This window comes from Lepisosteus platostomus, chromosome 8, assembly GCF_059453375.1.
Source record: "Lepisosteus platostomus isolate fLepPlt1 chromosome 8, fLepPlt1.hap1, whole genome shotgun sequence".
Classification (NCBI taxonomy): domain Eukaryota; kingdom Metazoa; phylum Chordata; class Actinopteri; order Semionotiformes; family Lepisosteidae; genus Lepisosteus; species Lepisosteus platostomus.
Window position 1 is genome coordinate 8,681,726 of NC_142618.1, and position 23,337 is coordinate 8,705,062.

Below are 23,337 nucleotides of genomic sequence, written 5' to 3' on the forward strand. Positions count from 1 at the left end.
GATTTATTGAAAGATGGGATGTGTTTGACCGTAATGGTCACAGCTGAGAGCTGTTGTGTTTTCAGGTAAGGGACGTACAATAGTATGGCTTTCATTGGACAAAAATGGTGCGAGGGAGAAGTGGAGTGTTCTTTTAATTGTTATGTTTAGTTGTACAGTACCTTACACTTACTGTACACACTGTAATGGATTTCTTCTGTATAGCGTACTTGCAAAGTACTTTGCTGTATTTAGCAGAATGTTGTGTCGGCATTATTGATAATATCAGAGATTGAATTAGGCTTCAGAAATCGGAAGGGCTTTCCCTGAATTCAGCAGCATGGGCTAGGCCACAGGTTGTTGTTTTTTTTAGACGCCTTCACGGTACACGTCATTAATTGGATTCATTATCTGAATCGGTACATTGATTGCTTTCATGGGTCAGCCTGTTGTGTCCTCTTTCGCTGGGCACCAGGAAGAAAAGCCAAAGGAAGACATTCTGAGAAGGCATGCTGGTTCAGTTCACCTGTGGAAAGTGTTAATAATGCTAAAAAAAGAAAGATGAGTACTGAAGGTGTGTGCTGTGACTGACAGACCCGTGCCTGGCTGGAAGAAAGGATCATTTATATTAATGCAGGAATTCAATAAGCTTGGAGCTGCCAAGTTAATCTGACGTAGTTACCTTGCATTACTGGAAATGTTGACTTGCTGACTGCAGGGAATCTTTCATCTCTTGAGGCAGAGAGAAATTTAGATCAGTAGGGTTTTTTTATTATAAATAAACTAATACATATGAAACACTTTTCCTCCTTAATTGTTGTTCAGGGGAAAACATTGCTGACAAGACCAGCATTGGATTAGTGTTTAAAAAGCCCGATTCATTTCTCAGCCCTGAGGCCAGATTGAGATATAATTACAAGATAAATGTAATTAAGCCGGGCTCTTTCTATGAACTCTAATGCATGTAGAAAAAATATTCCTAGGTTTCGTGTCGTTAGCATCGTGTTTATGCAAAGGGCATGGCAGCAGTTTTTGTGTGTAACGTCACCATATGTTTCTCTTCGTGAACATATTGTTGAGGTTGTCTTCTGTTTCAGATTGTGCGCTACCTGCTCATTTACTACAGGTTGACTAACTAATCTAAGCTGGTTGCATGAAGATAGCCAGCTACACCTGATAATCATCATAATTTGAACATTACCGTGTGGTTTGTCAAACAATGCAACCATGAAACGCGACAGTGTTGCACTTGTCTTTTTGTCATGTAGAATGGTTTTCTTTCTGGGACTAGATGGTTCAGTTTCCTTTCCCACCAACCAACCAGTTTAGCTTATAGTACAGTCTGGCCAGAACCAGTGACTAACCATGGTATTCTCTTCTTATTCACTGCCTCGTCTGAGGTAGATTTCGTGCTTCCGAAATCTCTTCGCTGAATGTGTGATTTCTTAAACCTCCCAGTGCAATGTGTTAATTAGAGTTGGGTGTCAAGATTTAATGAATTTCCTGTACACTGTACTGTGTAATTACTTCTTTCATGTGCATGTGGTTTGTGTCACCAAGATGGAACCCCAAGGGAAAGGTACAATAAAACAGCTGGTATTTTAGTGTCCTTTTCTAGGAATTTTAAATATAATACGTATTTTTAGATGCCTGTATTGCAACAAACCTGAAGAACATTAATGTGTGTGGTAATACTGAGCAATCCACTTTAAAAAGAGATGAAGCGTGTATAATGTGTAATAATAATCAATGATATGAATAATAATTCAATCATTTGGAGACCTTGATTTGTATAGTGCAAGGGGGAAATTCAGGCCAGGACACCAGGGTAACACCACTACTCTTTTCAAGAATTGCCCTGGAATTTTTAAGGACCATCTCGGTTTTATATCTTATCCGAAGGACAGTGCCTATTTTACAGTGCAGTGCCTCCATCACTATACTGGGGCATAAAGACTGCAGCCTCCTACTGCCCCACTAACACCTCTTCCTGCAGCAACCTTAGCTTTCCCAGGAGTCTCTCCATCCAGGTACTAGCCAGGCTCGCATCTGCTGAGCCTCAATGGGCTGCCATTTGTGAGTTGCAGGGTGATATGGGTGCAATCTAATATCAATACAAAGATAAGTACTTTTAGTCTATCCAATATTGAACACAGACAATCAACTGAGTCACCACCCGTTTTTAAGACTGCTGAATTAAATCAAAGGTAAAAAAAAATGGGTATGGGGAAAAATTAAACAGGAACCTGTTTAGAATCATCAAACTCACATCCTTGGGAAACTTGCAGCATCAGATATAATTCAAATATCGTTGTGTCATTTGCCAAGAAATGGCTTGGTGAGTTCCTTGGCTCAATTAGCTGCTGAGAACCAAATGAGCTAGTTGAACCGAATGTCCTCTTCTCATCCGTATGTCCTCCTGTCAGTCCTGTTTGTAAAGCTGTGCAGTATATATATATAAGTTTAGGTTGGGGTCAGTGTCTACAAGTAGAGCGGACATGGCTGTTCTTTTGTTTTGTTCTAGTTTCGCTGGCTGAAATTACTCTCGATTGATTGGCTCCTATGCAGTCAATCTGTGCCATCACCACCCAGCTGATGCACTGATAAATAAAACATGACCCAGTAAAATGAGAACCATCACCGTTGTTCCTAAGGCAGCAAATGAGTATGTTCTGGACTTTAGAACAGATAAAGTGTTTTAGGATATGCAAAAAACATGTTGTGCATTTAGAAATACTGTGACTGTGCTTTATTATTTTAAGATCACTTTTCTGTTTTTTTACTACACTATGTTGGCCGCTGTGGGACTGATATGAAGTCTGGTGCCATTGTAGGTATGGAGAACCCTTTCCAACAATGCTGCAGCGCTTGAAAGGCACAGAGAGTTTTACTTCCCGACAAGGTTAATGTTATCTGCTTATGTTTAGTCATTATGTCAGTCTCTTCAAAATGGTGAAATAATCACACGCTTTCTGGAAATGAACGATATGGTGTTACTAACCCATGCTTTACTTTCCAGGAAGTGACAGGGTGGAATTGTGCAAGGTACAGTATGTTAACTTGCATTACTGGTAGAGTGTAGTACTAGGGCTCGGCTTCTCATATCATGTGCATTCTGATTCTGAGTGACTCATGAGGTAGCTTGCCTTTAGTCTTATCTTGATGATTGTGTTGAATTTGCAGTTGCCAGTTGCAGTTTTACTGAAGCTCTGGTATGTTCTTAGAGTTGTGCAAGCAGACCCGAGCTACAAAGGAGTGTATCTGTGCCCCTAGCACGATGACTGACTACACACTTTTCTCAAGATGACGGTGTCATTGGAGAATACAGATAAATTCTACCTCCTGGTAGCTATAAATTGTGATTACCAGTTTTCCAGATTGAAAACACCATGAGCCTGAAAAATCCACAGTTCACAACTCCTAATTTAATAAACTATAGCAGAAACACTTTCTAAAGTTTCTCATTTCAAACTGTTAATAGAGAAAACTGCAATCTAGTCATGTTTTAGTAGATAATACTTCTGTTTCTGATAGGTTAATATAGATCTCCACGGAGGAAATGCTTTCGTTAAATAATTTATCTACGTCACAAAGCTTCTTTTTGTCATGGTATTCTTGTATTTAAATGTTTTTCTGTTATCGGATCCTTGTGCCATGTAGTCTGTTTGACTTTGCTTTTAGGCAGCATGTAGGGTAGTGTAGTAGTTGGAACTCTGGACTGGAGGGTCCAGTCACTGCTGTTCATCAGCAAAAGATCAGAAAGGCCACGGATGAGTGGAACATTTGGCTCATTGTGCTTATTGCCTGAAATTCTCTACTGTGTCCTAGCCAGTGCTGGTCATACGGTGGTTGTCTAAATTCCTCCAGTAGTCACTTGGTTTGTAAAAACTTATCCTCAGGTCCTCCACATTCGGCATTTGCTCTCTACTACAAACAAGTTGTTTTTTAGGCTGTAATTATAATATATAGTATTGTTTTAATTGGAAATGCGAATATTTTACAAGTAGACTAATCCATTCACAAGGCACAGAAATTGTGATTCTCAAAACACTATGACGTAGTAAATATATTTTATAATTTAATCAAGAAATCACAATAAAGATGCAATTAAGTATACACAAGTGGAGCTGCTTGACTGTTCCGTTGTATAGTAAGAATCCATTATAAAAGCACACTTTTTTGATCAAGTGAGCTGTAAAATTAGAGGTTAAATATACAATAAAATTAAATATTTTTTAAATGTTTTACTGGACTGAAACCTTCAATGATGTGTAGGCCTCTGTAGTTTTTAAAGGTCTCCATGGCATCTGCTCCACTGATACCACTGTGCATCTAACTTGTCTGACACCTTAAAGCCATATCGTCTACAGACTACATACGGCAGTGAGCTGGTACTGGGGGCAGGACACCAGGAAGTGACCCACCGGTACAGTTACACACGTTGACCAGGTGGTGGCAGTGCCGAGACAGAAAAGGGGGTCTGCAGTACCCATGAGACTGAATGAGAGCTAGTGGAGGCACATGCCCCACCAGGAAGCTACTGTAGTGCCCAAAGCAGCTGGTGACTAGTGAGACTAATATCGCAAAACAACTTCGCAGTGCCTGCTACTGTGTTTACCTCTTTGCAAGTGCTTAATAACTCTTGAAATACTGGTAACTGCTGTACCTTGTAATGGCTGGTTAGTATACAAACCTTTGATCTTTTAACACAGCCATAATTGGTTCTAATTACTTTTTTCCTTCTTCTGTATCTGGATATTTTCATATCTCAGTACATCGTGCTTAACCCTTGCTTGCTGTAACAGATGCCCTGGGTTTTTTGAAGAAACAGCTGGATGAGGGCCTTTAATCCCCAGCAACCACGCGTGCTGAGTGACCCCCTCTTTTACATCTTTCTTATATTTTTAAATCTATTGTTGTCATCTTATTGTTTTCAATGAAATGGTTTGTTAGTTTTCAGTGTGAGTAGTCCTTTCCACATTGTGAAAGACATGTTGTTCGCTATAACTTGTAAAAGAAAGTTGTGTCGGCGACAGTCACAAGATGTTTTAGTCGTTTTGGTGTTGTAGGCATGGAAAATCTCTCCTGCATTTCTTACATGACCACAGAGACGTATAGAACCACATGATTCATTTTATAAAATGCAGATAAGCATCGCTGCTTAAAAAGAGCGTTAATATGCAATAAGTGACGTGATTGTCTTTGAGCCTATGTTGTAATTTATTTTTGTTTTTTTTACGGCTGATTTTGAGTAATTAATGCAGAAATCCAGGTAATTGCAAGGGGTTCACAAACTTTTTCTTGTAACTGTAAATCACCAGAGCCTGATTGTGTTTTTCCAGCCATAATTAAGGACATTAGTTATTCATAGACGGCTATCTAGAATATTTCGTCTGCCATCTAGAATGAGAACAATAGCCACAGATGGGAGAATTGCAGATGTTATATCACTTCGTAAAACCTGAACCAGGAAACTGTAGACAGCTTCTCTTGCTTCTGTTACAGCTTTACAAATGGGAGGTTTTAACTAACTTGATAGAATTCCTCATACAAGGACACTTTTACTGCTAAAGTATATGATGTTGTAAGTCGTGCTCTAAATTTATTCCCAAAACAGGACCAAGTAACTTGACAGAATGAATTATGGATTAGATAATGTATCTAGCCGATGTCTGCTCCCCCCGATAGCTTGATGTTATAATGTCAAATGTAGAATGACATTTATTTGGAACTGTTAGATACATTTAATGGCATTTGAAACCCTTATTTATATAACTTATATGAAAACCATTTTTTATAAAGAGCAGGGTTATTATACATGAGTTTCAACTTCAGTGAAGGTTTTGAACATCCTTGTGAACTTTGAGACCCTACTGGAAATTGGCAGTTGATGGTTGATTATACAGATTGTTTTATTTTAAATCACTTTTCTTACTTAAGACTTAACTTCTGCATTTCTCATTTCTGAAATCTACCTTAATAAAAGACATCTTGGGGATTGTGCATTTGTAGACCTGTTCGGTTTTTCTGATTTGAAATTTGAAATACTGTCACTTCACCTATCATATCTGCTTGCTTCTGGCTTCAACAGTGATGAAGTGAAAAGCCCATTATTTTAGGATCTTCCTAAAATGCTTGTTTTGTAGTTGCGTGTGTTCAAGCTATTTGGTGGTGTTGTGTATAAAGTGGTATAATGCCATAGGCTAGGTTTCATGAATAATAAATTCACACTGGGTTCTCTTGGGAAGATTAAACCAAAGTTGTCTGGAATTGTGGTTAGTGTCAAATAAAAACAAATAAAGGTTAATTTTCTCTCCTAAAAAGAACTGCCTCACAAACCGAATGAGTTGACAGTGTTTCTGAAAGCTGGGCAGTCAGTACCTGTTGTGGGATCACCAATGTAAGATAGCAGTCCCTAGAGGCCCAGGCTGTGCCAGAGTGATTGTGTCACTTGTGTCTGGAATTACACTGCTGTGCTGAGGAGCAGGCTCATGTTCTGTCAAGTGGATTATTTCTTTTTTACCCCACCTACAAATGTAATTTTTCTTGAAGATTTGCATGGTTGTCTGCTTTATAGAAGTAATGGAGGATGCTGTTAATGGCATTCTGTTTCCTGCTACACTAGAGCTCTGGCTATATAGGAGGAACAGAGCCCTTTCAAGCTCAGGAAAATACAGAGCATTACCTCAGGGAAGATTTTCCATTGTTTCCTCCTGGCCTTGGAGTTGTTTTATGGCTGTCGCTTCGTAGCGGGCCAGAATTTCTCCTTTTTCATCAGACAGATTTGTTTTTGTAGCATATAGCCTGTTACTTAATTTATGTAACTACAATTTATAAAATGGGGTAAATAATGGTTCTAGGAAACTACAGACCAGTGAGTCTAACAATGGCATTTTACAAAATGATCATCATGGATTTAAAAAGTCCTGCATAACTTGCTAGAATTGTCCAAACAAGCCAGGATAGCGATAAAAAGATAGTGATAAAACTCTAGCATAAGTATCTTAACTATCTACATAAGTATCTTATGTAGCATAAGACTTAGACATTCAGGAAGCTTTTGATAAGGTCCTTCATAAAATACTGGTACATATGGAGAACTGCCTAATGAACTAGAAATAGTGTGCCATCTTAAGTGGCATAATTTCTAATTGGGCAGATGTGAGCAGTAGTGCACTGCAGAAATCTATTTTAGGTCTTCCTGGCGTATATCAATGATTTTCTCATAAATAGTAGGTAGTGGTAAGTGAATTACAACAAGACAAAGTCACAAGCTGGTCTTACACATGGCAAATTTAACATCTGCAGTATACAGGTAAGTACAAAGTGATCCACTTACAGTAAAACATACTACACATTGCAGAGCTGCAGACATCCACACACTAAAGGGATCTTCAGTGTCCTAATTAATGGCAATGTGTGGAAATGATAAAGAGAATATTGTACCGTTTTGGTCTCCACACTACAAAAGGGTATTATAACCTTAGAAATAAGAGTAACAAGAATGATCCCTGGTGTTAGTGGAATTATTATTTAGGCTGCAGACAGGTTAGGTACATAAATCTCTTCTGTCTAGAAGGAAGGGGGCTGATTGGAGATTTCATTCAAATCTCTTAGCTATTAAACCACCACATGAGCAAAATGGGCTATATGGCTGATTTGCATATTCCCTGAAACGATTGACTTCCACCACATGATAATGATTTGTGTTTTATTTCACATGCAGAAAAATGTTTAGAATATTAATTGGCATGGGCCTTAATCTTTTTCTTCTGAAAATGTAGATTTGATTTCAGGAGTGATTTACAGTTTATTTAGGTTACTCTGGTTCTCCATTTTGTAAAGATTAAAGATAATGGGTAAACATTGGAAAGGAGTGACAGATAGCACCATTAAAGTGATTTACTGTATATTTACAAACAAAGAGTCATTCTGGTGTTTTGCAGTTGTTTTTTTTATACCTGTCCGTTTGTGACAGTGTCTCTGTAGAAGATGGTGCAGTTTTCTGCCTCAGGGTGGTTTTGGAAACACCCTGTAATTCTATCTGAACCAGAAACCCACGAAGATCAAGGTGGCTACTGTGGGTCTGTTGTCTCACAAGAAAGCAAGTTTGCGGCACTCCAGAGCTCGGTCGCAGAGGTGAGAGCGAAATTGCTCAGAGAAAAGGTTTCTCTGCACATGGCTGGTACAGAAGTTTTATGTTGAGCCTGAGGTGAATTGCAGGGTTGCCATGGTTGCAAGGACTGGAATATTTCCTGTCTCCAAACGGTGGAATTCCACATCGTCATCATCAGCCTCCCTTCATCTCTCATTGAAATAGGGTTTAAGGTCTCTGTCAGTAATGAGACCTGAGCGCCTAAATAAAAGAGACTGGTTCACTCTTGTATTCCATACTTAGTTTATTTTCTCCTAGACCAGGGCTGTCAGTCACAGTTCCTGGAGGTCTAGTGTCATCTGGTTTTTGTTCCGCCTGTTTTCAGTTATATAGTTGGTCTATTTATGTAATTAAGTGCATAATTGTAGTACTTCTAGCCAGGCTCTGCTTCTATTACTGGAGTGTGGAAGAAGCTACCTAGCCTTGCTGTCACCCTGGCTTCTCTCAAGAAATAGCTGGGTGAGAGACTCTGGTTAATTAGCTACTAAGTACCAAATGACCTAGACTGGCAAGACAGCTTCCACTTGTTTTCTAACTCATCTTTTATTTTTCAATTACTGAAGGACCGAGAAAAGTGGGTTAAGTGCAGTTTCTCGTTAGTGTCGACTAACTACAATGAACGATTTTGGTATACCCAGAATCCCCCTTCCTCTCTGCTTTAATTCATATATCCAGGGTGTAGTTTCTGGTTGGACCGTGTTTTTCGATTTGTGAGAAGTTTCCATAACAAAAAGAATCACATGAAGCAAAAATGCACTTTTTCTTTGTTAAGTTACTCTTGTAAATCAGTAGTGTTATCTTCACAAAACAACAGTCGTCAAACAGGAATTAGCTGTAGACTTTCAATTTGATTTCAGTCTAAAGATTTAGCCTTTATTATGTCACGCTCGGGCCTTTTAATCTTAAAGGCTGTGTGGGCGATGGTGGTTCGGTGGCACAGAGTTATTTTGGGTCACCTCTTGTCTGAGAGTGTCCAAAATGAAGGGGCACTTGCAAGAGCTGTGATAACGCAAAAGCTCTGTCAGGGAGACTTGACTTGACCGACTCTGATTCTTTCTTGCTTGTGCGATGGCATTGAGGCATATAAACATCTCCTCCGGTTTCTGTCTTTATCAAATAAAAAGGAGTTGGTGTTAAAAATGGTGATCTCCTTGTGCCTAATTGGTCCTCTCTTCCTACATAACCAGCTCAGGCCTTTTAGAGCATTTCCACTGGTGGGCCAGGCAGTTCACGGTATTTTCCCCCGCAGAGCTTCATGCTGTTTATTGTCTAGGAGGCCTGTAATCAGTATTTTCAAGAGACTGTGCTGCTGAGCCTGTCATTTCTGTTTTTCACAGAGGGCTCATACAGGAGTTGAACCCTCTAAGGATTAATATACAGTATTCATACAAGTTGTGTATTTTAGGCGTATCACCCATTCTAAAGACGCATGGCCTGTGTTGTGTGATCCAAGTTCCTGCTATTTTAGTCTTTTGATGACTCTTAGCAGTGAACGGCATTTTGAAGTAATTTGTGTCAAACCTGAAAGTACGGTATTTCACATCCTAACGCCATTCTAGAGATATGATTAATATTTCAGCAGCAGTGAGGAGAACAGCCTCTGTTGAGATTAAAGTTAATGTGTTTTAAGACTGCCGAGTTGTCAAGTGCCAGGGAAATGGGTTGGTGCAAACACTTTGCCTTAACAGAACTAAGTTACAACTTCTGGTTCATTTTTTGTAGTTTAACCAGTATAGAAAAAGGAAAAGGGAATAAAAAAGTGTTTTTATTTTTCTGAGAAAATTGGCAGTCTTTAGTGAGAAAGCAGACTTCAGATTCTGAAGCCTGTTAGCACTACAAAACCAGCATGGAGTCACCAGTGTTGATCAGCAGAGTATGTTTTTAATGTGCAGTGCAAATTGTTTACTGAAGACAGTGTTACACTGTATTTCGAAGCCTTGGCTACCACTTATACACACAGGTACAGTGAGGTGAGACACAGACACGTCTGAAACACTGTTAAAGTGAGATACAGTGATGTCTCCTAAAAAAGCAGTGTGTCCTCCAGCATGAACATAAGTTATTAGCTGGAATTATTCATATGTAGTGGATGCAAATGCAATTAAGGTAGATATAAAATAAGATGTTGTGTTTGCATCATGTACTGTATGTTGTTTTACAAAACGTTGCATGTCTAGCCAAGTAAATTAGGGTTACCCTCAAAAGTATTTAAAAATATTTCTGTGCTGGTACAGACCTATGTATAAACGAACAATGGTGTAATGACGTGAAATCAGATGTGTTAAGACATCTTTCCTAATCATGTTACCGCACAATACTGTATAGCTCCTATGCCTACAAATTAACCTCTTTTTGTACTGAAGAGTACTGTTTATTTTTTACACAAGCTACATCTTTTTCAAAAATACTGATGTTTTGTTTCCTTCTTTTCACAGAGGAGATAAAAGAAGAAACAGAAAAGTTAAGGTAAGTTTGATTAGTCCGTATAGAGTGACATACTTGAGCTGCATCAGCTGTAAAGATGCAAAGGAACAAGCAGAGATTAATCCCACAATGAAAGATAAAAAGAACTTAACTGTAGCATTGAGTTACAAATGTCCTTTTCGTGCTGTATTCTAGTGACTTGCTTGGCACTGGACTTACAGTGCTGTCATGGAGAGTTACATATCTCCTCCAGCTAACACTAAACTCCACCTATTTCAGTGAAAATGATTTAGCTTATTTGTGGAATTATTCAGATCTACAATAAATAAAGCTTTTTATTGATCTAGGGCATCTATTCTTATAAATCCAGTATACAGGAATGTATAAAAAGCATTCTTTGAGGCTTAACTATATTGTTAAGACAGTAGAAATACAGACTAATGTAACATGTAGCACATTCAGTATTAAAACACAATTAAACTTAGATTGATTCCTTACCATACATTGCACAGAGAAAATTGTAAAATAGGAACAGATGTAGATTGTCATAACATGATTTGTTGATGAACAGCAGGTTCAGAAACTTAAATGGAAAGAAAGCATCATGTGGCAATTCCTGCGTTTTAATATTTTGCCTAAGTGATACCTGTTGGTGTCACACATATCACAGGTGAAATTCAAAAATAACAATTCTAAGAAAAGGTTTAAAAGGGATAGAGGTGAATAAATCACCACTAATTATGAGCCCAGCTACTTATCAATAGTTGAAGTGTCACACCCAGAGAAGGCTCCACAGGTGAAATGCATTTCTTTTTTTCTCTTTTCAGCATGGAATAAACCTTTACTTGTTCCTTATCAATAGTTGTTTCTTTTCACTTCAACATTATTAGCGGTTGTGTCCAGTTTCTCTCAACCCTAAGTATAGTTTTGATTCAATTAGCAGTTGCCCTGGAGTGATATTTGCTCAGATCCTACCAGTTTCATTTCGCTTTCTTCTCTGTTTGTCTTTGTTGTCTTAATGCCTTCTTTTGCAGGATCCCAGCTGGGAGAGCGACAGAGACAAAGGCTTTGATTCCCTTGCTTTCTCAGCATGTGAAATGAAACGTAGCGTGTGTGCTTTCCTGACTAGAGTCAAACTCCTGACATCTGAAATACACTTGAGCTGCTCTGCTTGACCAGAGAGCCATGTGACTGCGAGGCTTAGTGACTGGACCTTATGCCCTCTGGTTCATGTTTCAGTGTTCATTCCGACACAAGCCAGTGGAGTTACTTCTGAATAAAGCCATTTAGTTGAAGCTGATACCCTGGTTTCTTTCAAGACGTGGCTGGATGAAACCCTTGATCAATAAACAACTAAGTACCAACCAGGCTGTATGGACTGAAAGGCCTCCTTACTCATGTCCTTATGGCCTTCTGAGCTAGTAGGATGTCCGGGGAAGCTGTGCTGAGGCTGTGGAAGGTGTCTGCTCAGGTGGAGTCACTCTTCTGTCTGTGTAAAAGCTCATGAGATGACAGTAGTCATGTGTAAATTTGAACACTTAGCCACCATCTCAAATCTGTTCCACTCTGCTGTATTCTGGGCCCCAGGATCTCACCCTGGCCAAGCCTGCCAAATGAAAATGTAACTTTCTGCTTTGTGAAAACAGCTCAGTGGCCTTGTCATTCTCTTGCCATCTTGTCCAGCACAGTTCTACTTTCCAAAGAAAATTGAGGAAAGGTTAAAATAATCTAATTGCTTATGTGGTGCAGGTACATTGCAGCCTGGTTGTGAACTAATGATATTGCAGACAGACATCACCAAAATCAGTCAGTTTGTTTGGTGTACTGCCCTTCACAAGATTTTAGAAATGACAGAATATATCACAACAGTGCACCTTGGTTTCTGAGATTGTGAGAGATTGTGCTTTGTAGGTGAGCTCTTTTTAAATGTGTATTCTTTTTGACAGAAAAATAAACATAATAGGGTCCCCCTTCCCCTCCTAAGAAAATTATACATAAAATACAGCTCCAATGCTCACAAGAGATAGTATAAGATGTTTTCTGGGACACTTCATGAACATTTATCAAGGTTTGTACTGTGATATGTTATTATCCCTTCTAGGTGAAGTTTGTTCATTTAGAAAAAAGTATTGTAACTAGAATACGATAATAAGAAAGTGAATGATGAGGAGTTCATTGCTGGGATAATGCATTGGTTTCTTTTGCATACTGGAGAAGTCTGGCTAAAACTGATGGGTTTGTTGGTGATCGTTGTTTGACTCTGTCCAGGAACCAGAATCGAGAAACAAATTGAGCCGTAAGAAATCTGACCATTCTCACCGACAGAGGGGGTGGGGAAAACTCACTGGAATGCAGCTTCGCAGCAAACGACAGAAGGCAGGAGAAGAAGTCTCAGTTAAATCAAATCCTTCTTGTGTTTTAACCGTAAACCATAAAAAAAAAGTACAAATTCTGTTGGCTGCTTTGTTTTTTGTTGTTATGTCACTACGTTTTATCTCTTTATCTCTTTTTTTCTAGTCCTCCCCCTGGAGATACCAAGGCTGGTTCCAGTACACTTCCGCCAGTCAAATCAAAGGCAAACTTTATTGAAGCAGACAAGTACTTCTTGCCTTTTGAGTTAGCATGTCAGTCCAAATGTCCTCGCATTGTCAGCACGTCTCTAGACTGTTTACAGGTCAGTACTGGGGGTTGTTAACAAATGGCTTCTGAATCCAGCGGCGCTGTGCTTTTTTCTCTTCTCAATGTTTTATTGTTGCTGTCCCTACCTCAGTGCTCATTGGCAGATCTTCCTTGCATGTAGCTTATCTCCCAAAGCCATATGAGAGAAAATTGTGAAAATGATTGTCATTATTCTAAATAGTTCATAGTATCTTAGTTTTTGCAATGCGTTCTGCGTTTAATATACTCTTGCGGTTGGATCTGAAAAGGTTTCTGGAATCTGATTATTAGAAAGATTTGGATGGACCTAATTAGGTTTGTGCTGAACTGTAAAACCTGGAGGTGAGGGATCATGTAGTTGTGCACAGCAACAATATACCGTTGTTAAATTTCAGAGGGCTAGCTTGTGTTTTGATGGAACAGTTAGAACAGACAATAAAAATGCAGGATGAAGCAATAACAAACTAAGGGTGTGCACATTAAATAGGAGGTTCAATTATTTGTAAATATCACAAGAAAATGCATTTAACATTGCTGTTTGGTTTAAACAACATTTCGGTATAGTAATGTTTTATTACCCATGTCTAAACAGCAGAATTCTGGTGGATGCTGTATTGTCTATATTCCTGTTGTCTCATAGATCATTTTTGTGTTATGAATGAAAGATAAAGAATGAAATGTGTGTTTTTTCCTTCTCTGGTTTGAACCTTTGGAATGGAATGACTGCTGGATTTGAGTCTCAATGTATCTTGTCTTCCTCACTTTTCCTATAATGATATCAGACAGGTTTTTCACTGGACTCTTTTTTTGTGAATGAAGCACAAGACTTCCTTAATATTTAAGCTTCTACTTTTTCTCTTCTCTCAGAAACTCATCGCTTATGGACACCTCACCGGAAGTGCCCCAGATAGCACTGCACCTGGAAAGAAACTCATTGACAGAATAATTGAGACCATATGTGGCTGCTTTCAGGGCCCACAGACTGACGAAGGTGTCCAGTTGCAGATTATAAAGGTGAGTGCACAGCGTGGTGAAAATAGCCAGACTTTTCTTTCTTCTCACGGATGAGATCAGAAGAACTAAGGGCAGCAGTGATTTGGGCTTTGGACTTCAGACCTGAGGGTCTTGGCTTCAGATTCCAGGTGGGACGCTGTTGTTGTAGCCTTTACCGAAGTATGGTACTCTGAGGAGCTCCAGGAAATGCCCTGCTTTGTAAGTGGTCATCATTGTGAATAAGAGCTTGTTCTTAATTTACTTATCTGCTTTATTAACGGATTTCAAAAGAAGTGTCTGATTGCGCATGCATGTGTGTGCGCGCCCCATGATGGACTGGTGTGACGTCCAGGGTGTAGCCTGCCACATGCCCATTCCGTAATAAGATAGGTTTCCATCTTCCCCGCAACCCTGAATTGGACAAAGAGGTTATCAGATGGAAACTTTATGTTGTAGGCCTGCACAACACAGTCTAGCTTAGCTGGTCCCTGGTTACTAGCAAACTAAGCCCTGTTCAACCTGGAAGTAGGTTTAGGAGGCGATTTCGGTTGAAGGCTCTAAACTTGGTCACTCTGCTCCTGATGGTTTAGAGACAGATCTTCAAAACACTCCGAATTGCTGCTTTCCAGGACTGGGAGTGAGGAATACTGCCTCACACGAAGAATTAAAAGGTCTTCCTGGTACAGAACAATAAAAAAAAAAAGTCTATTCAGTTTTCATATTAATTTTCAGAATCTTTGTACTTTTTGTTGTTGCTGTTTTGTTTGACATAGTGAACTGTATTTTTGAAAAACTGCGAAAAATCCATAACCGTAACGGAAGCCACCTGCTTAAAGTTTTTAAATATTTATATAAAGGATGATTGATCAATACAGTTGAGCCTCCCTCAGGTTTTGAGAAGGGAAAACACTTCTGTCTCAGTAGCTCAGTGACGGTTTTGGTTGCTCTTAAAAATTAAAAATAATGGTGTTTCCATTGGGGCTGTGCACGTTAGGAGTGATGTCTCCTGTACTTGCCTTTTTTGGCATTATGAAAGCATTTCTGCCTCATTAATCATGGAACCTCAATATTATTCCATGTGAAATATGGTTTTCATATTCCGTTTGTTTGGATCAATGTGGCACAGTCAAAAACAGGCAGCATTTGAAGAAAATCAAGTCAGATTGACATTTTTGTTCTTGACTTGGAGTTTATTAACAGGTCTGAAATGTGATTTTTTTTACATCATTTTACTACTACTTTATACCTGGCCTTTCCGACACAACGTTTAAACCACGCATCCTTGTGCGTCTTGTGTTCATGTGCTCTCCTAGGCTTTGCTCACGGCAGTTACGTCTCAGCAGATAGAAATTCACGAGGGGACGGTGTTGCAGGCTGTGCGAACATGCTACAATATTTATCTGGCCAGCAAGAACCTCATCAATCAAACCACAGCCAAGGCCACCCTCACACAGATGCTGAACGTCATTTTTGCCAGAATGGAAAACCAAGCAGTAAGTCGCTAACCTCTTCCTAACTGTGTTGTGAATGAGAAAAATACAACTTTTTCACATCTGATTTTTTAATGAACACTTTTCCTCCTGAACTGTAGCTTACAAATCACAAGATTACTTGGTCTTTGGCCTCCAGAAAGAGAGAGCGACAGGTAAAACGCAAGGGGTGTCTTGGAGTGCTTGAATACAGGTCTTCCAGTGTGTGCCTTGGCTTGACTCTTCTTTCTGACGGCAGACCTTGATTGGCAGGATGCTTCGAAGCTATTTCTGCAGCTTGCTGTGGCCTTTTGTGTTTGCATTTTCACAGAAACGCGAACAGCACCTTATTTTTATTTTTGTTTTTTAATAAAGCCATCTTGGTAATAACTTGAATTTGAAAAAGTGTTACCAGATGCTTTAATAATAAAAGTATAAGAGACTAGCATTATATTTGAAGTATTCGGAGATACTGACTAGATTTATAAGAATGAAATTCATAGGGTCCATTCGATTCAATCTGTGTAATACAGTACCAGATGGTAATATTATAGGAGTCACGTTAGGATTACAGAAAAGGGGAGTAAATGAATACTACTGTATTTCTTCTCTTTTTACCTATTTGTGGTTGTGTGTGTGAGTGTGTATTCAGTTAAAAATTTACTCTCGGCCAATTCAGAGCAACATATTTTGAAATGTGCTTGAGCACATGGTCTTTTCTCAAAATTATATTGACACTTCCATTATGCAGGAAGTTATTGCAAAGTGTCCGTCTTTTTTTTTTCTTAAAACTCAGTTGCCCTGCAGTGAAACATCATGCAATTTAGTCTTTAACTTTACTTAAAAGCTAGGTTTCAAGTACACGGAACTTCAAGGCTACAGTGCCTATAGAAAGTCTACACACCCTTTCTGAAATAACACATTTTGTCGCCTAGCAGCTTGACATCAGAACTCATTAAAATGTTTGAGCATTGTTTTTTTCACTACGAGGCTGTGTGTTACAATGTTTGGAAAGAGTGTGTAGACAGGCAGTGTAAATTAGAGTGTTATAGGACCATTCTGAGAAAGTGTTGAAGTTTCACAGGAGTGTGTAACAGGCTGCCCAGATACACTGTTGAAGCAGATAACCCAACGTCTTTCAAGAAATGGACTGAGATCCTTGATCCTTCAGTTGGCTTTTGAAAAAAAAAATAGATGAATTCAACAGCCTTCTCTTGTTTTATAAACTTTTTTAAGAGGACATCGCAGTGAGTTGATGTAACAAACAATCCCTTAAGCGTTGTCATTTTTAGCAATGTAAATGTAACTTTTATTTACGTAGCTTTAGACTCATTAAGGAGAGGTCCTCAGATATCCTCAAATTGGCTCATTGGCACGTCTCAGCACTAGTACTATCATATAAATTAGGTGACTTCAGCCTGCTTCACACTTGTGATCCAATTGAGTAGGATGTTATTTATGTGCATAAAAATCCGCTGAAATAGTGGCACAATATATATTATTTTTTTCTGTGCCATGCTTAGTTTAAATCTATAGGATCCAGAAATGCCCTCACAGCCAGTCGGAAATATTGCTTACTATACGCACATGGCACATAGTCATTAGCAGTCAGTCAGCTTCTAAAAGCTTCAATGTTTCCATTGGAGGAACAGCGTGTGCTGAAACAGCAGTACTTTAATAAAGAGCAAATAAATCTGGGGGTGCAGGCTGTGTTGACACCATTAAATGGTCAATAAGCAGAGATCTGGGAAGCTTTCCGTACCCATTGGTGATGGGTCCACTAAAGACATTCAGAGCTCGTTTGGAACAAAACCCAGAAGATACTGTGGGTCTTCAGAGTTGCAATCAATTGTTTTGAGTCATCAGAAGCTGTTAAGAATGTTTAGAAAACTGATTTTTCAGTTCCTGCTGACCCTGCACAACCACATGATCTCATTCAAGACCCAAGTCCTTATTAACCTAATTGAATCAATAATTGACTGAACAGGGCTTGTTTCCAAATGTTTCCCCGTCTTCAGTCTTTAAAGAATTCTTTAAAGCAGGGGAATGGAGGCAACCATAATCCTTGAGTGCTGGGTTCCTGCGGGTTTTAGAGGTACTTTTCAACCAGTGGTGCAGAAAGACCAGGAAAACACAAGTGAGTGGACTTGTTATCCACTTGAGATGCCTGCTAATATGATCAAGCCTGCATGTCTGTGGCTGCACAGAACCTGGGAGTCCGGATCACTGGTTTTGGTAGTTTATACTGGTTTAGAATAATTCTTGTCAGGGGCCTCCTGACTGGCTCACTCTCTTAGGGTGAGCTCTATGATCATGGCTTGAAGTCTGGATCACATTACCATTAATTCACTGTGACCTGCGTTCCCCAAGCATTGACACAAAATGGCAAAGACCAGCTAAGGACAGGGTGTCCTCCCCTGCTCTCAGTGACATTGTGACACAGTGACACTTGCACTTGCATACAGGCGCCGTCGGTGAGGAACTCTTCCTCCAGCTGGCACTGTGTGTCATGGACAGAGCTTGGTGCGTCTCAAAGGTGGGCGGGGCAGAGGAGTCTGCCTTCACTTCCTTATTCTCCCCCGTGTGCGGTCACGGTGTTTCTTGCTGCAAGCTGATATGTGAAAAACATGTAGTGGCCAGCTACAAATCGGGAGGGTATAATAAAAATGATTGACAATTATAAATTTAAGCCTTCTTCCTTATTGGTAAAAAGTTTTAATGAAGTGCTAATTATTCAAACTTTTACTTTGAACTCCAATTATATATCTGCTTTAATCTGTTTTTTTCTCAGGAATAAAGAGTATTGTAGGAGGTAAAGGGTTCCCTATGTATGACTAATCATATTGGTTTTATCTTTATTTATTGATTTGTTTATTTACTATCACTGAGATTATTCCAAATTCCTTTATAGAATCAGTGCACATTATTGGCTATTAAAGTCACAAAATCTGTTCTGTTTATATCTGGATCAAAGCACCACAAAATTCAATTGATTCGGGCAAAATTATCTTTTTTAGACCGTAAAACACATCATCCTGTCAATCAGATTTTCAGATTCACCATGACAGTCCTAATATTAATGATACACCTGTGAAGTCCTTGTAAATTTACTGGTTTGTTTTAATTAAATGTGGCACATAGGACATTTAATGCAGCCATTGATATTGATGTGTTTCATTCCCATTTATTTCAAAGAGGTAATGCAGTATATTTAAGCTTTCCTGAAAAGCAATGTTTAGAATACCGATTTAAAAAAAATTATGTTAATATTTGGATTTTTTTCATTAAAGTATAATGAGATACACATGTTTTAATTTGTAATTGATTGTTAATGCAAACCCATGTGTTGTCATTCGCATTACTGATGTTGAGTTCTTCTTTAAATAATTAAATTTCAACTCTTAGAAGCTGTTGAGAAGAAGCATTTTTTCAGCTCAGTCAGTCTCTGTAAGTGTTCGCAAATTCATGTCAGGAGTAATATCTGTAGCCTGTGCATAAATTTGTTGTGCTTCGATTTTTGTGTGGCCTAGCTTTGAAGTCCACTATCTTTTGTTTTACAACCTGGAACCTTTGCTTGCTTTGCTGTTGTGCAGAGGAATTCTGTGATTTTTAGATTGTAAAATTGGAGGCATGTTCAGTGCACAATCAGTGCACAGACTAACTGTAAGCAAAAATGACTAACTTAAGAGAAAGTTTTTTTCTAATGATTTCCATTTTAAAAACATGATAACTAATAATTTCATCAGGAAGTCATATGTAAATGGATATGGGTCCCTAATACTGTACAGTACTTCATCTACTCAATGATGAAATCTGTTTCTAGAAAATTAATGAGAGTCATTTTAAGATGCCCCTTTTGTATCTGGAATTTGATTTAAAATTAAATAAGAAGTGCAGGAGAATTGACAATATAATCTATATGCTAGGTAGTGCTGCACCTACATATTTTGAGTATTACAGGTAAATGAAATAGCAAATTCTGTGTGTCAGTGTGACTAGGCTTGAAAATAGTGAAGAAAAACCTAGTCAGTTGTCAAATTAAATGGACAGGTATTTCACCTATAAAAAAAGCTGATTTTGTTGGACCCACAATATTGTTAGCCTTCAGGCGGGTAGAAAATATATTTTCTTAATATGAAAAGATAACCATGGTTTTAAAATGTCAGTATAGAGCATTTGTTCTAATAGTTTTCTTTACTGTACATTTCTTAAAGGTGTTGTTTCTTCATTAATTTCTTAATTAGTGGAGCAGCACAACTGTGCAACACAAAGTGCTGCTTTTGCTTTTTAGATTGTGTAGAGTATTCCAGACCAAGGCCGCCTTATAAAGGAAATGCTGCCTGAGCCATACTTTTTTATGTCTTTGTTCTGCCTCTTAGTCTGGTCGATATTGAAATATTGTTTCATGAGTGATCACCGTACGTGACAGAAATTGATGTGAGCAACCAAATCACTGAAGACACAAGCCGTAGAAGCTGCATGTGTGGGTCCAGGATGATGGTGGTACCTCTGTTGGCTCGTATTGCACCCAGGGTCTGGCCTAGTGACACGACGCTGCAGTGCTGAGGGCAGGGAGCAGTACAGTAGCAAAGGCTGATGCGGAGCACACAATTTACAACTTTCTTACATCTCGGCGAAAGCAGCACCTCAACCACTGTCAACAATTTCCCGTGATTAGAATGTGGCCAGTTGGAATTGAAGAGAAACTGAAAGACACAAGCTACCTTTCTTTAGACTTCTGATATACAGTGGGTATTGTGCTCTTTCAGGCTCCTAAGAGGGATGTGAAAGTGAATCTATATGCTGAGTAGCACTGTACCTAAAGACATTTTGAGTATTACGAGTAAATTAATTTGCTATTTACCAATCTTTTCAAGCAGAACTGATTTTAAAGCCATGCTTAACACCCTTTAATTGGATCACGTAACAGAAACAGTCTTGGGTTACAGAATTCCTTGCTGGAGTGAATATTTTTGTTTTCTGTTGGCCTGTTCCCGAAGACGGGAGATGCTCAAGGCATCAGTGATGCTTCTTGCCTAGAGAACGGGATGCGTTGTTAGCTTGGCTGGTAGCTGTGGGGCTGGTAAATCCGCAAGGCGTTTCGCCGCCGCCCGCAGGCTCACTCTCACCGCTGTCCCCGATGTCGTGTGTGTCGCCGCAGTTTCAGGAGGCGCGGCAGATGGAGAAGGAGCGGCAGAGGCAGCAGCACCTGCAGCAGTCCCCCGTCAGCCAGCACGAGCCCGACTCCCCCCGGCTCAGGAGGCCGAAGGAGCAGCCGGCCAAGCCGCCACCTCAGGAGCCCGACGGGGGGGCGCCCCCCACCGCCAGCGAGGCGGAAAAGAGCGCCCAGGAGGACCCGGAGCCGGAAAACGGATCGGAGTTCTGCAGCGCGGAAAACGAGCAGACGGAGGCCGACCAGGCCACGGCCGCAGCTGAAAGTAAATCTCTCGCTGTCTCCCTGCATCTTACACTCGTTTTTTTCTTTTTTTACCCCTTTCCTACACAAGGAAGCCCTACCCAGGCCTCCAGGACTCCTCCAGATTAGCAGTGCTGCTTCAGAGCCCTCCCTGATAAGCCAAAGTCGCACACAGCGATTGTTTTAAATTGGGTTTCATTACGGTGAGATATTAGTCATAACATGCCAATTGGTGGGCTGATTTTGATTAGAACTGTTGCTTAATGTGTTAAAATGCTACTGCGTGGTTTAGAAAATATGCAGAGGATTCTTGTCTCTTATTCAGGACCAGTGTTTGGTGTATACAGGAGCTCGGCAGCGGGGCCAATAAATACTGTTGCCGAGAGCTGAAGAGGAAAACTGATAGGCTGCTGACAACAACTGTGAAGTGGGCACGTAGGAAAAGAGCTGTTTGGTTGAATCCACAGATCTGTCTCTCGATCAGTGAGGCATTTCATTGCTCACTATTGGTCATTAACAGACCATCAAAAAACTCCGTGCCTTGAAGTAGTTAACAGCTTTCAAAGAAGTTGCAAAGGAGGAATTTTTCTGTCATGAATCACTTTTTTTTGTCCTGCTCTTGGCTATTTTGATTCAAAATGTTGTAAATACAAATTGTGCATTAGGTAGTACGTATGGAGGGAACACTAAAGAAATGTCTTCAAAAGAGATCTAGCTTTCCTTGACATTTGAAACCGTTCGATATTTGACCTTACAGGGAAAATGCTACAACAGGAGAGGGTTTGAAAACTAAAACCTCTACTGTGGTCAGGCAGAGTCCTGCGTGGAGCAAGGATTAATGCCACTGTTCTCTTATACTGGTCTCTAGAGTCTGGCATTGCGAGATGACTCAGCAGTGATGCCTTCAGTGTAGTGTATGAAGGCACAGAACAGTATTAAAAATAACCTGTTGTAACATGAAATTGTTACTCTGAAGGTTATTCAACAGGCTATTACTATTACCAAGAAACAAATTATAACTGCTTATCATGGTTAGTACTAACACTAGAAGCGATTTGGCACATATTTGAGTAAAATAAGAAAAAAAAAGGATAATGGCAACACTTTTAGAACCAGTTCATATATATGCAACATGTATAGATAATAAAACATAACCTTGTGGTGACGGCAGACATCTGCTGTTTTGAAAGAAGGCCGATTGGGAATAGCCAGTTGTGTGTTTTTCATGTCTCTCTCGTGGCTACAAACCCTGGGAGAATGCGGACGTGTGGGCAGACGTCTCTCACACACCAGCCTGCGAGCTGCTCTTCTTTTAACACATCACCGGCAACACAGAGGTCCAGTGCCAACTGGAAAAGAGGCACAGCCTTCAAAGGGACACAGTTCACGTCTTCCAGATCCTGCAGGGCACTGACAGAGTGAGCTGGTGGACGTCTGGACGAACAGTGGAGCACAATACAGAGGACACAAGTGGGAACTCCAGAGCTGCTTTTGAAAATGAGAATGGGAGGTGCTTGTGAGTTAAGGGTTGTGGGAGCCCAGCACAAGCTACCCGGCCCTGCGGTTGAAGCCGATACCTTGACTTCTTTCGAGAAAAGGCTGTCGGAAATCCTCGGATCGATTAGCTACCAACCACCACGGGGGCCGAATGGCCTCCTGTCGTTTAGAACTATTTTAATGTTCGTTCGTTTTTTTTCCCGTCCCTAGGTCTATCTAAACATGATGCGGAAGTAATTGATGAAGAGGAAGCACCTAATTATGAAGAAAAAGCTCAAGAAATCGTGCAGAGCATCTTGAAGGAAGTAGTTAACACTGTTGTTGGAGGTATTTTAAATTTGCCATTTGAAACAAGTATTAAATTGTTATAAACAGTGTAGTGAAAGACATAATACTTAAGTTTACCTGCTTAAATTACTGTAAGTAGGACTGCTTACCAATAGGGAACTATGACGCCTCTGGGACTGTTGTTCAACGATGAATGTGAATGTCCAATAATTATAGTCCTTTCAGTTAGCTGAACAGTTAACCCGGAGGAAAACCATTCAGTGCTCACCTAACTGTGTATTGGAACAAGTAATAGGTTTATTCCATGCTGAAAAAAAGAAGAAAGAGAACACAACGTTTCAGCCGTGACTCCACGGCCGAAACGTTGTGTTCTCTTTCTTCTTTTTTCAGCATGGAATAAACCTGTTACTTGTTCCTTTGCAGCCTACGCAGGCTGACGCAGCTACCCACCTGAACTA

General features: G+C 39.8%; 1 protein-coding gene across 4 annotated transcripts in view; it reads left to right on the top strand.

Moving 5' to 3' along the window:
* arfgef1 (ARF guanine nucleotide exchange factor 1) overlaps window positions 1-23,337 on the top strand; it is a 93,494-nt gene that overhangs the window by 30,216 nt on the left and 39,941 nt on the right. For 2 of the 4 annotated variants that reach the window (XM_088642291.1, XM_088642292.1), the window contains exons 2-8: window positions 10,570-10,600; window positions 13,076-13,232; window positions 14,084-14,230; window positions 15,523-15,702; window positions 15,801-15,854; window positions 20,840-21,116; window positions 22,802-22,918. In XM_088642291.1, coding sequence (XP_088498417.1) covers window positions 10,570-10,600; window positions 13,076-13,232; window positions 14,084-14,230; window positions 15,523-15,702; window positions 15,801-15,854; window positions 20,840-21,116; window positions 22,802-22,918 — 963 coding nt within the window. The remainder of the gene's footprint in view (window positions 1-10,569; window positions 10,601-13,075; window positions 13,233-14,083; window positions 14,231-15,522; window positions 15,703-15,800; window positions 15,855-20,839; window positions 21,117-22,801; window positions 22,919-23,337) is intronic. The other 2 variants (XM_088642293.1, XM_088642294.1) reach the window with 1 other exon arrangement.